Source organism: Drosophila eugracilis, unplaced genomic scaffold (assembly GCF_018153835.1).
Source record: "Drosophila eugracilis isolate 14026-0451.02 unplaced genomic scaffold, ASM1815383v1 contig_124, whole genome shotgun sequence".
Taxonomy (NCBI): domain Eukaryota; kingdom Metazoa; phylum Arthropoda; class Insecta; order Diptera; family Drosophilidae; genus Drosophila; species Drosophila eugracilis.
The window spans coordinates 1,431,828-1,453,146 of NW_024572029.1; the positions used below are offsets into that span (position 1 = coordinate 1,431,828).

General features: G+C 38.4%; 1 protein-coding gene across 1 annotated transcript in view; it reads right to left on the minus strand.

Annotated features, from left to right (window-relative positions):
• Positions 1–536: 536 nt before the first annotated feature.
• Positions 537–21,319, minus strand: part of LOC108102963 (netrin-B) — a 65,266-nt gene continuing 44,483 nt past the window's right edge. Inside the window, exons 3-8 of the mRNA XM_017208261.2 lie at positions 7,447–7,635; positions 6,799–6,948; positions 6,620–6,736; positions 6,485–6,550; positions 6,149–6,380; positions 537–5,732 (exon numbers count right to left, since the gene is read on the minus strand). Of these exons, the coding sequence (XP_017063750.1) occupies positions 5,591–5,732; positions 6,149–6,380; positions 6,485–6,550; positions 6,620–6,736; positions 6,799–6,948; positions 7,447–7,635 (896 nt within the window). The 3' untranslated portion in view covers positions 537–5,590. The remainder of the gene's footprint in view (positions 5,733–6,148; positions 6,381–6,484; positions 6,551–6,619; positions 6,737–6,798; positions 6,949–7,446; positions 7,636–21,319) is intronic.

Consider the following 21,319-nt stretch of genomic DNA (forward strand, 5'->3'; position numbering starts at 1 on the left):
ATTTGTCCACTTAATTCGATTAAACTTTCATGCTCTTTTTGCTTTGTTTTCGGGTTTTTTACTTTTTCAAGTACACATAAATGATATATATATATATATATAACTTGGATCTGCCTCCTCATCTTGTCTTTGATATATATTTTTCTTTTGCCACAAAAATTGCATACTTTATGTATTATGATTAATCATATATTAATATTTATTTATATATATATATATTTATATATATATTTTATATAAGTACCAACTACAATACTTTAATATCAGACAATGTGAATTTCTCTTGCTTTTTCCATGGGTGTGTGTTTGGGAGTGTGTGTTATGAGTGTCGTCTCACTGTGTGTGTGTGTGTGCAGTTTATGATTCAACATAATAATTAGCAATAATCGAAATTTGAATCAATTTATCAGTTTATATATATATATATCTATGTATATATATATAGTTCTATTTGCCTTAGCGTCTCTTCTTCTTCTGCGCGCACTCCTTACGTTTTTTTGAGTATTTACAAAAAATCTAAGAAAAAAAATTGTGTTTCTCGTTTTCTTTTTTTTTTTTAAGTTTTTGATTATATTTTTTTATGTTATGTTATGTTTTTATGTATGATTTTCTCTTATCTTTTCTTTAGCTTACCATATGAATAATTCGTTCTGGACACACACGCTTTTGATATTCATATTAGTCTGACCAAAAAAAAAAAAACATTATTTTTAATTGTGTTTATATGTGTGTGTGTGTGTGTGGTTGAAGGATATGTGATTAGTAGGCCATGCTAAATGCAAAGGCAAACCGAAAAAAGGGGGATCTACAAAAAGAGATAGAAAGTCTATCGGATCTATTCCGATTTTGTCCATATAACATATATATATACGCATATAAATACATCTTCTTCTTCTTCTTCGCTTCTTTCAGTGTATTAATTTATAATTAAGATTAGGAAAAAAAGGTTGGTGGTGTGTGTAAAATAATAAATATATATATAAACGGCTTGACATATCAACTAATGACTAATTTGGTTATGTTTGCATCTCTCATTAAGTACTTTTCGTTCATTCTTTCGAAGAAGTTTTCAATTTGCTTTTTTCTCTTTGCTCTCTTTTTTTGTTGTTTTGTTTTGTGTTTTGAATTAGCGGAAACGGAAGTCAATTTGTCAGCTTGGGGCTGTTGTTGTCGTGTTTTTGTCTTTGATGTTTGGTGGGCATTTCAATTAAAGTTTTTTGTGTGTGTTAATTTCCTTTTTTTGTTTTGTTTTTTTTTTTAATACCAAATGCTAGTTAACAGTTACGACAGCCTGAGCCAGAACCCTTACCCCTTCTGCTTGGTTAACAGTTTTTTATCCTGATTTTTTTTATCCACTCAACTCAACTGTCGCTGCGTCAATTTATATGCTAATGGGACCGGCATCCTATTTAAAATACATATGCGACAACACGCCTCTTGCCACGCCCCCACAAAAATTGCAAACAAAAAAAGGAGGAAAAATGTGAGAAATAAAAAATGAAAATGAAAATGCGAATGAGAATGAGAAGAACCCAATTTATTTAAATCTATATAAATGTTTTATATCTCTGTGCTTGTGCGTACACGTACATTATATAAATTAATATGTGTTTTTTATTGTTGTTTTTGTTGTTGTTGTTGTTGTTCTTCTCAGGGCCTCACGCCCACATACTGGCGTACGGCCACGCCCGCAACCTCCGCTTCGCAGCTGGAGAATGCCGGTGAAAAAATTCAGTTAACGCAAAATCTCATTTAAATATGCATGAAGGCATGAAGCCGGCCGCAGTCGACGAGGCCACAATTGAATTTCTCATTTCATTTCCCTTTTTTCCATTCATATATATATATATATATTTATATATATCTTTTTGTTTTGTTCTGTTGTCGATTTGGGTTTTTTTAAAGTTATTTTTGGAGGTTTCAGTTGGAAAAAGGGTTGTTCGGCAAGGGTTGTAGGCTGAGAGGTAGACTAAGAAGATCGAAAGGTGGGCAAAAATCATTGAAGTTGTCAAATAGAATTATTATTTATGATTTTTTAAATATTTTTTATAGATTTTATGAACAAAGAAGTAGGAAATTTAGTCACAAAATAAGGTTAAGTTCATAAATTTGTATAGATATCTTGATTATCCTGACAACTAGTGACAGATTTTTACGATTTAATACAATTTTAGTACACAAAGACCTTTAAAACCTGCCTCTCCGAACCTTTTTAAATATGAAAAAATGCACAATTTGCCCCCATAAAATTGTGAATAAATTTATACAGTTAACAGTTGACAATTTTGCATTTATTTCTGCTCCAGGACATATATCCCAGAAGAGTGTGTCCATGTGGTATCTGGCTTTTTTTTTTTTTGTTCCTTGTTATGGTCCGTGTGGTTGGCACACGTGTGTTCATGACTCATACGCCACGTTGGCCAGCGGGAAAGAGTTACAGATACAGATACAGATCCATATCCACATTGCCAGAGTCAGAGTCAGAGTCAGAGTCAGAGCTAATTATGCGTCCCTGGGCGGAGAGTGAATGCGAACACAAATCTCGGCTTAAATGCCGCAGCATGTTAACTGTCCAACTCTGGACTCTGGTCCCTGCATATGTTGCCCCCATTTTGATTTATCATACATCATGGTCACGGTCGGACCTGAATAACTTGTGAATGGATATGGATGTGAATTTATATATATGTATATATAGTAAATGTAAGGTGGGAGAGGGAGACTGACATCAGAATCAGACAGACAGACAGACAGGCAGGCAGAAAGACAGACAAAAGACCTACCCAGAGAGTAGGTGTCGTCGTGGCTGGCAGCCCAGCCGCCTAAAGATCTCGATTCACTCACTCTCTGAGCTCTGGGCTCTGGGACTGTCCAACATATAAACACGAAAATAAATTCATTAAAACATTTATCAAGTTCGACACTTGGCTGTCATATATCATGTTACATTTTTGAGCCCGAAACATGTTTAATCCGCAGCAACATCGAAAAAATGTAACTGCAATCGTCAGTGGTTCGACTTTTTTGTGGGGGGGCATGGATATCACTTGGTTCGGCCCACGAAGTTCATTTGTACATTACACTGTGAGGAATTTGATTGGTTTTTAATGTAATTAAATGTTTATAGTAGTTAAATTTGAATTTTACTTTGATATTTGTGGCTCATTTCTTAAGAAATTAATTTTTAAAAAATATTTTAGATTTATTTTACGTTAATTTCTCTGTTTTATTTTTCGCTGTTCAATTTGTATGACTTGTTTCGTGTTGTCTGCTGCTTTGTTGGTTTTTGCCTGTGATGCTTATCGAGGGGTACAGTAGGCACTCAATAAAGGAAGAGGTAAAGAACCTCCCCTAATTAATAGGAATTTTTCTTTAGTTAAGTTTTCATTTTAAATATTTTTAAAAATGATTTTTGAACATAACACATTAGAAACTGATATGCAAATGTCTGATGATTTATATTGAGATTCATTTTGAGTAGTATTTACTGTACTGAACGGCTGACCGGGATGAGTTTCAAGTGTTGCCTGGCCTACACATGCTCCAAAAACAAGTTACAACCGGTCCCCCGATCCCTTAACACCTCCAATCTCACTCTTAACGCCTTCGATTTTTTGGTTTTCAGAAATATATATATATATATCTGTATATTCAGAGTTAAAGGGTAAAAGAGGAGGACTTGGAATTGATGGGTTCACAATTTGCATGCATAATTCAAATTGGAAATTAAATTCAAATAAATGCATTTTAAATGCATGTTTTGCCGCCGTTGGCTGACTTGGATTTTTATTTCTGTTTTTTGTTTTTTGTTTTTGCTTTTGGTTTTATTGATGCATCCAGCCATCCATCAAGCAAATTGGTATGCAAAAGCGCGTGAAAAATCAACTAGCAGATTGTCAATAAACATGTGCATAATTATCGGCGGAAAACTGTTTGCATAAATTCTTGAGAAACGTTTTTCAGGTCGACAAAAATATAGGAAAACCAGAAAATAATATCGGAAAGAAACTAAAAGGTTAACCTTTGGCTAAAAATGAATTGGAATACCCTAGCAGACTTAAAGAATTATTAAATTTAATTAATATTGCTTTAATTTGATTTCTGTAACTAACTTTTCCATTACTTTAAGGATTGATTTTTGCAAAATAAGTTTTTTATATTTATAAAACTAAAACTAATGGCTTAAACTCAAATACCTTTAGCCAGGGTAAACTTTTTACAAACAAACTACTAAAAAAAGAAAACTTTTGTACTAACAACAAATGTTAAATATTTAAACAGCATTTTGGCAAATATTGGAAAATTGAATCAATTTTCGGTTGCGGAAAGTATGTTAAAAAACGAAAATCAAATAGCCTAGCAGAGGGGTACTCCAAAGAGTTAGTCTAAAAAACCTTTTAATTTTAATAACTAAGTTTATTGACATTGAAAGCTTAGACAATGATGACTAAATTTGGAAACAAATTAATAATGACATTGGCTGAGTTAGACAATGATCGCTAATTTTCGTGTTGAGTTTTCCATCATAAAAGATTTGATTTGATTTGGTTTCCAGTATAAAAATGAATCCATTTGTTTTGCTTTTCATGGTGGATTAATATTAATATATCAGGTTTTCTATCAGTTTCTTTGTAGATAAAATTTAAGATTTTTATTGATGTGAAAATGAAAGGCATGGCAAAGAAAATCCACAGAAAAGTTGAGATATTTTCAGACTGATTGTTAGAAAATACTTTTTCAGATAGAAAAATTTGGCAAATTTCTTACGAAAATTTCTAATTTGGCACTTTGATTGCAAAAATCTTGAATATTAATACACTATTTTTGATTCCTATTTCGTGACGAATGCCCCTAATATTGGCAAGTGTGTGGACTGTTTGCCAGATGGTCAAGACCTGTGTTGTTGGTTTATGACTGCACTTATGTGTCGACGTGGCCTGTTTGTCCATGCCAACCCATCCCATCCCCATCACCCCACAACCACATCCATTTCCACATTTTCACATTTTCACATTCAAAAAAATTGCAGTTTGTTTGCTTGTCTAGAATGGCGACACGCGACGGTTGTTTTCTGTGAATGTTTGGGCTCTTTTTTGGCACTTATTTTCAATTTATAACTCTTTTTTTTTTTTTTTTATGGCCAGCATGGACGTTATGGACAGCCCAGGGCCAGGCCCACCCATTGGCACGTAACTGTAATTAGCATTTGGTGTTTCATAAAACGGGTTTATATTATGTTTTGTGTGTATTTTTGCTGATGTTTGCAAATCCGAATGTTTGTTTATGTTTGCTGATGTTTGTGTTCTTATTGTTGTTGTTTTTATAGACTAGAGACCGCCCCGGAAGAAGGAATTGAGATTATATAGGGGTGGGAGGAGGGGGTTTTAACTTCCGGTTGGGAATATTGCTGATAAGGGGGACTTGTTGCTGTTGCTGTTGCTGTTGCTGTTGCTCCGATTCAATTAATTTATAGCATGATGCCGAAGAAGGTCAGAAACTTGAGTAAACTGTACAATTTATACAAAAACCGATACCTAGCCAAGTGTGTGAAATTGAAATCCGCTCTGACATATTCCGTTTCCGGTTCGATTCAACTGCATTTGCGGGCCCGCCGCTGGAACCGCTTCATGCGTAGCGACCACTCGTCCTTCCATTCAAGGACCACCGAACTGGGTCCAATGGCCAAGTAACCAGGCGCCGCCTCTGAGTCACGTCCAAGGATGAGATATGATCTAAATAGTAGGGTGAAGAATATGTGGGATTAGGTGGGAATATGATAAGGTTTTTAGGGTTAAATTATCATTCTTAATTTAATGAACTTATCTTAGGTACTTATCTTATAGATAGACCTTCACTACTTCTATTTTCCTAGCTTATTTTATGATCTTTTACAACTAGTTTCTGGATAATAGAAGTTGTAGTAGAGGTCTTTAACTTTTCTCCTCCCAAAGATCGGATGTAGTACAGTTTATATTTTCTCTATTAATCAATAATCAGCCTTAAGCTGGTCCATTTCCTAAGATTTCTTTAATATTAGCTTATAAAAACTTTGATTACTAGAAAGAAAAACCCCCCTGAACATCGAAATACCGATAGTTAAACTAAATCCTAGTAAATCCTACTAAATCCTGAACCCATAACTACTCACTTGTTTAGCTTTATTTTGGGACACTGGCACTCGATGCTCTTGCGTGGCACTAGCAGCATCATATTGCCTCTGCCCAGCAGGGAACTGGTCGTGCCCGACATGGGATTCCTCTTAAAGATTGTCTGGATATTGATCTCGTACTTGTAGATCTCATTCTGTCGCTCTATGGAGAACTTTTCCGTGCTTATGTCCTGGGAGGCGCGATCGTGGCCAATAACCTTGGCTAAGATAGCTGAAAGTTAAAGGACAGGCATTAAAATCATATTAAAATTCGAAAATTATTAAGATTTTTATTATTTTCAATGTTAATGATTATCTAAAAGGGAGGGTACTCACCATAATCTTCCATGCAAAACTTGTTGAGATTGAGCTTCTTGGGACTCGCCTTGCACTTGCCGCAGTCTGTTGGGTTTTGGATTAATGTGTTATTTTCCTGTCAAACAACTTAAAGTTTTCTTTCAGTGTACTTACACTTTTTCATTTCCTCAACCTGTGAACCTCCACCGTCCTTATAATCACCTGTACCCCCTCCGCCACCACCGCCTCCGGCACTCTCCGCTTGAATCATGTTGGCATTGGTGGGCACTTCTGTTAATTTGTGATTTGTATTAGAAACTATGGAATCCTAGGATCCTAACTTAGATACTCACTGATGCAGGGTGCCACATGGGAGCGGGTCTGTTGATAGCCACGGGCACATCGATTGCAGGTCAGTCCGGTGACGCCCTCCTTGCAGGGACACTGGCCACTTAGGTGATTGCACGTCTTGCCCGTCGAACCCACTGGATGGCAGTCGCAACCTGTGAACATGGTGAACAACATGTCATCCTCATTAGAGCGGCCGACTATCCATCTATTCCACACAGCTGTCTGTCTGCCTGTCTGTCTGTCTGTCTGTCTCTATGGCAGACAGCTTATGGGACCACTGATTGATGACAGCTTATTATCAATAAACAGGGGGAATACGGGGAATACTCTGACAGGTCAGACATTTCTCTGTTAAAGTTAGTCAGAGGAATAGAAACAGGCAATACCCTCTAGGAATTATATACTGAAATCTTGTAGAGACTCTTGACAAATCCCTAAGAAAAGTGAAGTCCAAAGAACTTTATACTGGAACTAACTTGAGTTCTAGCAAAGCAGGAGACCAGTTAGATATTATCCTGATAGGAAATATATTTTTATGGCTTATTTATAAGCAATATACCCCATCTGTACCCTATAAAGTAATAATTGGCCACGACATTGCGTTGTCTTTCATTCAATCAGCAGAAAAGTAGAGAGAAAGCAGGACTTACGCTTGCAGACTTTGCGATGATTTGGCGGCTTAGTGGCATCTCGATAATAACCCTCACGGCAGTAATGGCAGTATCTTCCGGTAGTATCGTGTTGGCAGTTGTAGCAAACACCTCCCGAAACCCGGCCAGATAGTTTGTACAGCTCCAGGTTGAAGCGACAGCGACGGGCATGTCCATTGCATTGGCACACTGGAAAAACAGATGAGGAAAATCTTGGTTAGAAATGGGATCTAGAAACTGCATTTTGTAAATACTTTTGCATGTGAGATACATCTTGCAAGAGTGATACAGCGATGCTATATTTGAATAGGTATTCAGTTTAGTTTTTACTCTAAGGTAGGTCTAAGGTCATTTAATAAGAATTTGTATTCAAGAATTAAGTCTAACTTTACTCTAAGTAAGATTATGCTGTCTTATCATTAGGTTGTTGATAATTTTAATGGTAGATAAACATTCTTGAAGATATCTATCGTATTCCTTAAAGATATCTATCATATCCCATAAGATATCTGTCATTTTTGGCTAAGATGCTTTCACATTTTGGTTACTCTTCCTTAAGCGAACCCATTTCCCATCATAACTAATCATCAGCTCAATGAAATGACATCAAATGGTCATCGGAAAAGCGTTTGCTCCCATCGATTCCCAATAGTTCTAACAAATTACCGTCATGTCCTAACGAGCTTAACCCGTTCCCATTTCGTTATTATCAAGGATGACACCCATAGATCCAAAGAGAGAGAGACAGAGAAAGCTAATCAGTTTGGTTCTGGTGTTAACCTTCTTTTTTCCCTTTTTTTTTGGTTAGCAGAATCTAGGTTGTGGGTGGTTGGTTGGTAATGCAATGGGGGAGGGGTTTGGGATCCGCAAATTTCATAAATAATTAATAATGATGGCAAACTGTTACGTGTGCTCTATTTTTCGGACAGGTGCGGGGGCAGCTAAGCGAACTAAATCCCCGCCCTGCCCTGTCTTGCTTATGATTGATTATTGTTGTTGTGGTTGTTGTTGTTGTTGTTTTCCCTTCCTTGATTGATGAAAAACAAAAAACGAAAAAAAAAGAAAGCAAGGAGGGCGCGCTTGCAAGATGAAATCTTGTGGGTTATTATGGTTTGAAAATGAATGGTTGAGGGACGCCACCTATCATTCATGTTTCCCTTTGCCCTTTTCCCTTTTCGTTTTTTGTTTTCTTTTATTATTCGCTGCTCTTTATCGATTTTGCAGACTGACCGACGCCCACACTTGGACGACGTAAATGTTCATTTAATTAGTCGGAAAATATCATAAAATAATTTTAGCAACTAATTGGCAGCACTTGACTCCAATTTATGGTGTTCCAGGAACACTGCCTGTGTCCTGTGTCGTCCAGACTTCAGCTTCCCCCTCAGTTCGTGAAGCTTTCCTTTTGGTGTGCCCACTCCTTTGGTTTTCTCTTCCTTTTTTTCTCTGTGCAAAAAGCATTAAGGGTGATTTATACACAAACGCAGACACACACGTGTCGTCCTCATTGTACACTCACTCTGTACAGTGGCAGTGGAAAATTAAGTGCTGCTTTGCTTTAAATGTGGGTTAAAAGCGGCTTTAATGGGGAGTTATTAGCAGGAGTTAGGGAACTGTGAGAAAATTTCAAACTAAGATTTAAGCAGGAAAGCACCGTCTTTCCCATATTTTGTATAATATAGAAACTAGGTTGCAGTTCACCCCATAAACTACCTTCAAAATCCCCATATATTTCGAGTATCAGAACTACTTTTCTACCCTTTACTGTTCTTACACAAATATATGTACTGGGATTGTCCGCCAATGCCCACGCATGAGCGCCTGTCGAGGAGGGTTCCCAGTTCCCAGTTCCCAGTTTCCAGATTCCGAGATTCGGAGATCGAGGATTGAGAATTGAGGATGGGATGGTTGGTGATTGCCTTTGGTGACTGGTGCGACTATTGTGATTGCTGTTGCCTCATATTTTTCATATCTTATGTCTGCATCATCATCATCATCGACGACGACGACGACCAGCAATGAAAGAGAGTAGTGGGTAAAAGGGGACAGCAGGCAGCAGGCTGAATGATGACAACAAAGGCGATGCCTTCGAGGAGGTGGGCGTGCCAGGAAGACAACGCGGATGGACGTTCGCTTATTTGGCAAATAATAACAACAGCAGCAACAATGGACTCAGAATCTTGCTGCCAGAGCTCTGCTCTGCTCTGTTCTGGAGACCCACACAGACAGACAGGGCCAGTGAATCCGTAGCGTTGATGCCAGAAAAACTTATCGAAGGACCTTATCCAGGCAGCAGGCACACGACATGTGCTTCCATTCCTTGAATATATATTTATATTATATATATATTGTCAGCATCGCCAGTGCAGAATTTAAAATGGATTTTATTTTCACCCGTCGCTCGTCACTCGACTTCTCGGGGGTCAAGGTCGCAAAGTGGGTGCAAAGAGGGTTCCAACTTGTAGGGTATATTGGTTTTTAGAGGGGTTTTGTGCGGTCCGAAGTAATAATAAGAGATCTGAAGTTCCTAATTATTAGATTGTTCATTAAAATGATCGACTTTTGGTTGATATCTTAGGTTCTTTATCTGAATTTTAAGGCAGTATTGTCGGAAATTCAGCCTTTCTATCTTGATTTTGATATTTTATCATCATTCGAAATAAGTTTTTAAAGTCTTAAAATGATCAATCTTAAATATTTCTAATAAAATATTAGAAAAATGTTCAACAATCCATCTTAAACCAAACTAAATGAAGAGCATTTGCCATGCTACTGTCTTCTTAGCTTCCTTCTTTCCTTGCTGAGAATCAGTATTATTATTTTCATCTTCGTCTCGGTTTCCATTGTCACAGCTCCTGCGTCAATATGAATCTTATTAAGAGCTTTATTTCCCAACCCACCAATCCACCAACCCCCCCTTCTACCCATATCGCTTTTAATGATAATAATAATGACGTTGATATTGTCCGCCAGTGGACACCACCATCCAAATGGCCTTCGGGGCGGCGGATGAAGTGAGTCCTATTGTCATTTTGCCATTGACACGCATTGTAAATTGAACGATAAGCCACGCGAACGAGACAGTGAAAATTCCACAAGGTTTTCCTTCTCTTTTCTCTCTCTCTATTTTTGTAGAGACAAACCAAATACAGCCACGAAAATTCCATTGACAGACAATTAGAAGAACCAAAAAAGAAAAACCCACCCAAAAAACCAAAATTATTCAAAGCTCCCATCGATTAGTCAAAAGTAGCACATAAATTTTCAATGGCCTCCCCCAGTTTGGTTGGAAATTCTGTAAAAATCTGTGAAAAACTTTGAAAAACTGTGAAAATCTGTGTATGTGGGGTCGATTTACTCAAGCATGGCCAAAAACGATGCAGCCGATCGGCTTAATTGGTTAACAATAAAACGCATTTTTACGCGAATTTCCTTCACAGTTCATTTGCTGCCGCGGCCCCATTACGTGAGTTCTCAGTACAAATTTTCCAGATTTTCTTCCCCCTCCTCCTTACCAACTTCCAATTACTGGGCCAAGCGGCCAGTGAAATTTTCTCGGCACATCCAGAGAGACAGAGAGAGAATGCCAATTTTTTGATATACGGTCCAGGTCGAGGCAAAGACCCAGACCCAAGAAGAAAGAAAATTTGCAGGCGTTCGAGAAAAAAGAAAAGTTCATAATTTAGCTGCAATTTTAATTAAAAGCCAAACAATCTGGGTGGAAGAGGGGGGGGGAGGGTAGATGGGTCTTCAAGGCGGCGACAGGGAAAACGAAAAGTGGTAAAAACACATGCAAAGCCAGAAACAAAAGTGCGAAAAACAGCAACGTGCTCGCTCGCATAGATAAAGGAAAATAAAGGAAAACATGTGAAAATCATTTTGCACCCAGTACCAGTAGTACCACGGGAAAGGAAGAGATGGGAGGGGGGGATATAGTATAGTATGGGGTGTAGAGTTTTTGGATGAGGACCGGCGCCGACAGATAAGCCTGGACCGGACCGGGTCGGGTCCATACTCCGTTCATAAGTCGAGTCGACGACGAGAGTCTGAGAGTTATGTGCCCGTTTGTTGTAAAACGGCACAAAAATTATGGGCGAAAACCAAACAGGCCTCAAATTGTCGGAGGAAAAATAGGAAAATAGAGAGAAAAGAAAGAAAAACTATGTTGAGAAGGCGAAAATTGTGGGTAAATGCCAGACGGAGCATCTATAAACTGGCTACAAAATGTCTAAATACGAAAAAGAGAAAAGTGGGAGGTACACACTCTGCCAGCGCAAAAAAATGAAGAAGAAAGAAAAACCAACTCCCAGAGAAAAAGGAACAGAATCGAAAGACAGGGAAGTAACACGATATGATATGATCTTGAGTACTTCGAGTTGTATTCACATTCGAGTTGGAGTGTAGGAGTAGGAGTAGTAGGAGAGTTGGGGGTTGTTCCCTCCATTCGAGGCGCCACAAACTGTATATCTCTTCGGAAGAATGGCTGAATTCTCCCGAGTGGGGGAACAATGTTGGCCGAAAGTGAAGGAATGGAAATGAGTCAAGCACGTTCCCATAAATCATAAGAAAGATATAGGAGAGGAGGGAGAGGGAGAGGGTCACTGGCAGTCGGCCTTAGATACTACAGTGCAGATAGGGAATACAGCGAATTGCTGCCATAAAACACATAATGAACTTTAATAGTGAGAAAAACTGTTAACAGGGGCTTAAATCAGTTGGAATTACCAGTAATTTTCTTCATTGTTAAATGAAAATTAAGTAGCTGTTATTAAGGCATAGTAGGTATGATTTAGAAGAAGGGCTGGGTTAAGTATTATCACTCGTTTTGGAGGTACTGGAAGTTGTTATTTAAGATTTATTTCTAGATAAACGTAGTAAAGGGCCATTAAGTAGTAGTTCTAAGACCCTCTTGACTATAATTAACTTGGCTATACTATCATTAATAACAAGTTAAATAAGTGAAATGATTTTTTAAAAAGAAATTTCAAAGCCTTTCTGAGAAACTTTGGCAAAATCTTCTCTAATTTCCCAAGTACTTAACATTTTCTTCTAACCAAATCCACTTCAGCTAATGAAAATCTCTAATAATTTAGATTATTTTTCCCCTTTCCCTATTATCAGCAAATCAGCAAATATAAAACAAATTGTAATAAATTTCCCCAATAGCCCAGCTTTTCCCCAGTCTCCATCCAACACTTTGAAAAACCCATCAAAAATTTTGCTTTGCCTGCACAAAGTGAATTCTGTTGAGATTGTCGCGCCTGTTTTTCCATTTGCCAAGGACAAGGAAACTCTAAGTGAATGTGTAATTTTCACGCCCGTTTTTCTTGAGGGGGTGGTGGGGTGTACTTTTATTTTTATTATTATTATTTTTACGTTTTCTGCTGATGTTTTATTTGGTTCGACGACGGCGATTTGTGTGTTTTAGAATTTGCTGTGATTTGAATTTTCAATGGGATGGGATGGGATGGCTATGCCCATTTTCCGAACAGAAGCCAAAATCATGTAAAATCTGGATGGGGGAAAATCAAGTGAAGCATGAACAGTGTGAGAGAGAGAGAGAGAGAGAGAGAGAGAGAGAGACGGACTGTATTTTTGTCGCTTGCCCATGAAGATTTCGCATACCATAAGAGGAAAAAGAGAGGAAAGAAAGAAAACTGCTGCTGCCACGCATAATTTTATTTATTTTTCAATTTTTCCGCCTTGCTACTTCGCCCTGTTGAGTTTTTCTAGGATTCAACTTAAGCACTAAGTCTGTTATGATATCCAACAGAATGTGTTGACAGTTTTTCCTTTTTCTAACCCCCTAACCCACCGCTTGTGCGAAATTTGGTTTGCCAAAATATTTGCCGCTTGAATGGCAACCGATTTTTATATTTAGAATTTGGGAGTGCATTTTCTCCCCGGACGAAATGCAGCCACTACTTAGGGTGGTCTGTTTTTGCTTTTTTCCCGTTTTTCACACAATGCTATCAAGAATTTCGCTTTAGATTTCGCTGTGATGATAGCTTAGGGTAATGATGTCTAGGGGTTTATGAGATGTTGAGGGAGGTTATGATGATTACAGGGCTGAGGATGTTATAGGAAAATGTTCTTCATTTTAGGATAATGGAAAGCTAAATCTGATTGGAAATGAATATCTAATCAGTAAGATTAGCCAGCATTAACTAGTTAGTCTACCCAAGCTGACTTCCCAGCTTCATCTCTTTCTTTAAGGAGTGTTAACTGCGAAAAGCAGCAAACGAAAATCGCGATTTTCCTTTACTAATTTCCTTTCGAATGTACATAAGTACATGTACAAACCTTCGACGCCCTCTTTATTGCTACATTGGAAAAGCAGAAAAGTGGAAAAGCGGAAAAGCGTACATCCCACCGAATGTGACTGGCGAAATTGGCTTTTGCCAGCAAAATTATTTATGGCCAAGCAGTGGGCGGGGTGGCATTAATGCTGTTGTTGCAAATGCAATCGACACCCCCACAAAAATTGGCAACTAGCGATGGGTTGACAACGGCCTCAATGATGATGATGATGATGATGCTGGTGTTAATGATCATCAACACGATGACGATTACGACGCCAACACGCAATTTGGCAAACAAATTACGCCAAAAATGTATGCATTGAGAAATAGAAAATTGCAGGCCCAAAATCGTAGCCAAATCGAGCCACCCTTTCCATTTCCATCTCCATTTTCCAACATTTTTCCATTCAAGAGCCAAGCAACATTAAAAAAAAAAGAGGGAATAAAGCAAGAAATAGTCATGGGCGTTGATAATTGAATTGAAAACTTTTCCCGCAATGGAAGAAAAACGCGCTAAGACGCCATAATTCGAGAGATTGGGCAACTTTAAGGTTTCAGAGCGGTTAAGTTAAAGCTGGTAAATGGCGAATGGAAAATTGAAAATCGGGACCAGGAGGCAGCAGTGCCAAATGAACGAGGAAAATTATTCGAACGCAGCAAAACTCATCATAATTTTACAGACAGAAAAAGCCAGAAAGAGCCCGAGAGAGAGAGAGGAGAGACCATAATAATAAAAGGTATAAATCAGATTTAGCCTTCTTCAGCTGCTGGCAGGGTGCTTTTGGCCACTTTAACGAAGCCGAGATACTTGATTGGCCAGTTTTCCGCAGAACTCAAGCTGTGTGCTAGGTGTTAGCGAATGCTTCTTTATGAGTTTCGAGGTAATAATAGTGAAAATTCATTCCTAAGCCAATTTTTACAGCTGCTCAAATTGGGCAAATGTGGAATATTCTTAGAGCCTTTTCTTTAGCTCAAAAAGCCAATTTGGGTTAAGATGGGTTTAGTATAGATTTACATTTTGTATTAAAAGAGTTATTTTAATATGTCCTTAAACTAACTTTTTCAAACCCCCGCCCCATGCCAGTTTAAAGTATTTTAATCTTTAAAAATTCTTTGACTTTATCCAAAACTATCGACCTGACATTATTTTGGTAGAGCATTTCCTAGACCCTTTCTCTTTACGATCCTTTACTCGTACTGGGACTCGTACATTAGCCATGTCTTTCTTTGGCAATGTCACTTGGCTTTAACCCTCCCACCTTGGTCTTTGGTGTCGGTTTGGGGTTTCGCGAGGTTTGGGAGTTCGGGCTACGAGTTTCGAGTTTCGAGTTTCGAGACGCAAGCATTTTTATAAGACATAAATTCTGCGATTTAGCTAAATGCGCTTCATGGACTTGGCCGGGTAATTTGTGGCCTGCCAGGGTCCTCTGTTTGTATATATATTTTGTATATATATAGATATATCTATATCTATATGCAAAAGGAAAATAAGAGGAGGGAGGGGAAAACTGCAGCAGCATTAAATTACACTCTCATGCAGGAGGAGGCAGGCACACATTCACGACATTTGCGACAGATGGAGAAGGGAGAAGGGAGTACGGAGGATGCAGACAAGGCGACTCTACGACTCTGCGACAAGCTCATATTGCTTTATGTCTATGCCTGGTGACTAACCTCGACCACCCCCTTTGATCCTCATCCCCAGTTTAAGCGCTCTTTTAATGGGACATTTTGTAAGTAAATTGCATTAATTTCACAACTTGGCTTGAGCACAGACACACACTCCTTGCCAAGAAGTTAATACAAGAAAAGAAAAACGACCAAAAATGGCCAATGCCGTTGTCAATGTGCCATTGATGATGGAACGATTTATGAGCTCCATCGAAGCCTCGATTACGATTGTGACTGACGAAACCGGTTGCCAATTCGATTTCGATAGCGTTGAGGGGGGAGATGGGAAGAAGGGGGAAAAAAAACTAAAACTAAATCTCAAATCAAAATGCAATTAAAAGCAGAGGATCGATCGGACGCAGCGGGAAAATTGAAATGGCTTTGGTTATGGCTCTGGCTATGGCTCTGGCCTGGCTATTGCCCCTCGATGGTTGATTTTGAACAACTGTCAAACGAGTTAGCTTGGGTTATCATCATCCGGTTAGAATTTGAGAGCCAATTTCCATTCCAGGCACACAAGGATGCTGCTCTCTTTTACGGCTTTTCTTAGATTTAGTTTGCCTGCCAAGTCCGAGCTTAACGACTCTTGCCTCATAAACTATTTAGTTTTATCTTTGAATTTGGTTAGCCTTTGTGGGTTTTTCATTCGGCTTTTATTGGACTTTAATTTAATTATGGTGCAGAATTTTAGTTTTATTAGCTAGTTTTTTACACATTTATTTGAGTATTACAAACTCTTGGCCTTTGTGTTCGAAAGAGTCTTTTGATCGGAAGATACTTAAGACTGCGATCGTGATGGGTGTAATTTCACTAAGAAAACTTCTTTATCCTGTAAACTACAAAGATTTTTCACTGATATTAACACTAACGTAAAGATAAGACCCTTCAAAATCACCTTCACTTAGTTTGTGGCCAACGAGAAGCCTTAAAAAGAAAACCCACTAGTCGATGGAGTCTTTTCCCGTAGCTTTTCCCCCTTTCAACATTTTGCACCTAATTGAAGAGCTTACAACTTAAATTGCCACTCGATGAACTCTCTGTTGTGGCTTTCCTTTTGCGAAAACGCTTTTCCAGCGCCCCTCCTGCTTTCACCTTGCCTCCTGTGCTGCTGATCTACATTTTTCCTCTTTCTAATCTTTATGCGAGGCGGCGGGTTGGTTGGGGGGTGATTAGGGGGGGGTGTTATGCAGGATGAAAAGCTCCTCTATTTTCCTCTTTATTTTCATGCTCCTTGTTTTATGTGTGCACATATGCAGGCACACACACGAGCATACAGGCGGTAAATATGCACGAGAATTTGTATTTTGATACCCTTTAGTTGTTGGCTGGGTGAGGGTATATGGGGTTTTGGTGGAAGTATGTAACAGGGTGAAGATTATATCCTTTTTGAAGCTATAAGATGATATTTCCCATATCTTAACAAAACTTTTCATTATGATTTTTCCTGTATTAACTAACAGGGGTATCTCCCAGTCCTTAGATACCCTCCTTATATCATTCTTACTGTGCAGTTTCCGAATGATTTTTCGTATTGTGAGTACAGCAAACGGAAAAATGCAAAGTCAAACTGCTTAAAATGCAAAACTAAAAGCTCTCTGTGGCTATATCTCTCTGTATGTTTGGGTGTATATATGGGTGTATGGATGTATGGATGTATGGATGTATGAGTGTATAAATGTGTGCTAAGCGGCAAACAAAAGCTGTTGGAAAACATAGAAAACCCTTTTGCGAAACAAAGTGCAATTGCAGAGGAGCCAGAGGTCGGAAAAGCAAGCATCTGCATCTGCGTATTGACAAAGCACAAAAACTGTGCAAAATAAGCAGTGAATTTTATATATATATATATATATATTCTATATATATATATATAAGCCTTTGGGCAGAATGCAGTTTGCATCCTTAAGCCGTTTTGTATGGCGTTCGGTTAGTCAAAGGAGCTTTAAATTGTCACACCGCAGTTTTAACCCAGAAACATAAATATGGAAAGCGCTTAACGTGGTTGTTGTGTTGGTGGGGGAGGGGTGTGTGGGGGTTAAACTGAATTTAAAAATAAAATGAAAATAATAATTTATGATGGATTTCTGTTCAATGGTGTGGATTTAAGCTGGGTTCTTCTACTATTTAGTATTTAAATGGTGAAGCTGTGGCAGAGCCTTAAAGAAAGGCTTTCAGGAATCTTTCAGGTTTATAAACTAAAATGTGGGTGGATGTATAAATCATTTTATAGATTTATTTCACTTAAACATGAATTCTTAGAGAATTCCTAAGAAAATATCAAACGAAGTCGACGGCTTTTAAACTAATTTTAGAACGTAGATTAAATCCATTTTCTGCCTTAAAAAAATATTTTAAAAAATCTAAAATGTATTCTTATTAATATAAAATAACTTTTCTATAAGTCCCCTATTTTCCCAGTGCATATCCATCAATACATAATGAATACATTTAAGTTCAGTTCCTTGGGGGACCTGAGACGTGCACACTCTGCTGGTAACCTTATTTTCCCTCGTGAAGGGAAGTGCATCCTAGCAGAAAGCCCTTTCCAAGGAGTTGAGAAAATAGGGAAACCTTCTACCCTTATTGAATGCTCATTAAATGTGGCACACTAAGTGCTGCTTCAGCTGCGCACTTGTTGCCAAAGGTCAGAGGTCACAGAGTAATACAAACTCATATGTGTGCCAAAGCTAATTGAATTTGATCCTTGACGCGTTTTGGGGTGGTTGGGTTGGCATAAGAATATCCATTAGCCGAGTTTTTGTTACATATATCATCTTTAAAGAGCTTCAGTAAGAAGAAGCAGGGCGAGAGAGAGGAAGCAAAAGGGAAAAAAGAAAGAGAATCACGTTTCCAGCTAAGGATTTGGGTTACATTACGCATACGCCGCGTTTGACAACTTTGTCGTTCGCTCGCTCGCTGGCTCGTTTGTTTCGTTCGTTCATCTTTATGCAGCCAGCATAACAGCCAGCCAGCCAGCCAGCGAGCGAGCGGACAAACACGAAATGTATTTAACTTAATTTAGTTCGAGTTACTTAAAAAAGCTTTTAAAAGTAACAGCCAAACAAAGCAGGACACAAAAACACAGGCAAATGGAGTGAATATATATATATATCTCTCTGAATATATATAAAACACGAGCCAGTGAAACCAAAAGACAAACAAAAAACTTTCGCCTGAACAAGGCAACGAAAAAAAGGCGCATAAAATGATACAAAGTTATGGGGAAAATGTGGAAAATCCTGGCTAGTGTGTGGGCAGAAAAGCGCGTTCAGTTCGCTGAACGCTGAACGCTGAACGCTGAAATTCATTAATATGCACATATGCAGATTAAATGATTAACTGTATAATGCACAGCCAGTTGAAAAGTTGCTGGTGGCTTTTAAGATTTTCCATTTCCCATTTTCACAATCTGTCCTTCAGTCACAAATGCATATCCGGCAGTCCTAATGAGGGACAAACACTAAGCAGAAGGGATCAAAGTTTGGCTAGAAGGTCCACAAACTTAGCTGCACTGCTAGAAAATATGTAGTTTAGTTAGAGAATTGGGATTAAGTTTTTCACTTGATAATGGCTTAAAATATAAATAAATATTCTTCAATAAATATCAAATGGGATTGCCTTTAAGAATATTAATATAAATTGAAACCTTTTAGCCATCTTTCTGCCAGGCCAAAAGGGTATGGAATAACAGGCCAAGGAGAAGCTTAAAGAAGAGCAACGCATATTTGTCGAGCCATAAACTATCAGCTAATGAAAACTCCAGCCCTTTGAATCCTTGTTATTTGCTTGCCAAACGGAAATACATCAAAATAAATTCAAAGGAAGAAGTAAAGGTAGTGTAGTGGGCAAAAAATGCTTGCCAAGGCAAACGTCAAAAGGGAAAAATGCAAATATGAGCATTTACAATGAAAAGGATGCGTATTTTGAGCGGAAGTGGATGGGGAAGTGGTTGGAGAAGTGGATGTGGATGTGGATTTTGGGATGAATGTGAATGCTGCGGATGTTACAGTTGTGATGAGTTGCGGATATGAGAACACCAGTGGCCATTGGCAAATATGCCTAAACAAATATTTGGCACACTTTTCCCCAACTTCTGGCTGCTGTTTCCCTTTCCCCATGGAAAAGCTACCACACACACACACACACACATACAAGCACAACCCTCTTCAAGACCTGAAAAAGGGTTGAAAAGAGGCAGCGAAAATTTCTACCTGATGTCAAAAGTAATTAAATGAAATGCCAGCAGCAGAAGCAAGCTAAAGAACAACAACAGGCAAAAGATAAATGCACTGAGAGAAAAGTTTATTGGGAGATAAATTATTAAATGTGTTAAAAATTCTGTTTATCTTTTAAGTTTATTTACTGTCATTAAGCCAAAAATTAATCACTTTTTCGAATTTAAATTTTGTCCCTTTAAAAAATTAACATTATTTCAAGGGAAACTTCCCATTAAAGGCACCAGCACTTTTCTCTCTCTGCACTTTCTGCCATATACACACACATTGTAGAGCTCGAATTTTACTGGGAAAATGTCAGGAAAAAGCTGAAACTAAGTTTGCCAGATGAGAAGAAGGTCTGACCGTTCTAAGGAAATGCAGAATCTTCTGGGGACAACTCCGTTTTTTACCAGTTACTAACCTTTTAATCTTTTGACAGCGGCTGAGCCAAATGGCCAAACTGTCAGAGCCAGCATGAATATTTTATGATTTGTATAATTTCGCATTAGTATAATTGAGTTTCTTTGACGGAAAATGCATTAGCTGACAGGAAAAACTTCAAATTATTGAAACTAAAAACTAGAAACTGGCAAGAAAAGGGGAACAGAAGTATTATGCTGGGATACTAGGATAGCTTTTTAAAAAGATTACAAAATATAAAGCAGAACAGAGTTAAATCATCTTTAAATTCTTTCCTAACACCTATCAAATTTCCACTTTTCTTTCCTTCAGATAGTTTATCGAACATTTCACCCACAGAACCAGAAGGCATTGTGGAAACTTTCCTTAGAATTAGCCAAATTAGAGAGCTTTCTGCCCCGCTTTTATTACATGTCAAACTCCATTGGTTGCTCATTACAACGATAGAGTTCGAGTCATTAAATTACCTGGAAATGAAGATGGAAAATGGGGGAGAAACGGAGCAAGAGGGGTAACGAAAGATACCAGCCAAGTGTGGGTTGAGCAAAAATTGAAGAAAAGCCATGCAAAAGGGCAAAAAAGTAGTGGAAACTTTTGGAAAACTTGCACTGGCACAGCGAAGCCGGTGAAAAGTCAAAAGGGGAAAAGTGGAAAAGTGGAAAAGATGATGTAAAAATGTAATGAGAAAAATTTGTAAACGAAAAACGCAAAGAAATAAGCTTGGAAAATGCTAAAAAAAAAAAAAAAGGTAAAGAGAAGGAGGGTAGGGGACAAGAACAATCAGCGTCAAAGGTTGACGAAGGGCAGGGAAGGTTGAATAAAACTTCCGGCAAATAGTGTGACAATGGGTGGGAAAAGTGGAAACGCGGCTTCACCACCTCCACCATTTCCGAGCAAAGAATTTTCCTTGCCTTTGAGGTGATGTCTTGTCTTGTCTTTTCCCCTCTTCATCTATCTACCGTCCCTCTTCTCGCCTGTTTGCCGTAAGTAGCTGTGTAATAAAATTACTTTTTAAGTGCACCGCGTACCTGTGAAATGGGTTCCTGGGGTTGGGGTTTTCCAATGTTGGGGGGAGGGGTGGAAAAAAGCGCAGACGTTGTGCTTCATCTGCTGGCAAACTGAATTTTTGCAAGCGGTGTCGGGAAATGAAGGAAAACGACCACTTCAATGTCAAAGTCTAAGTCGGAAGTCATTTGAATTATTTAACGGAATAAAAGCGGGGGTGTAGGAGGCTGGGATGGGAGTGGAAAACCAGGTCAGAGCAGG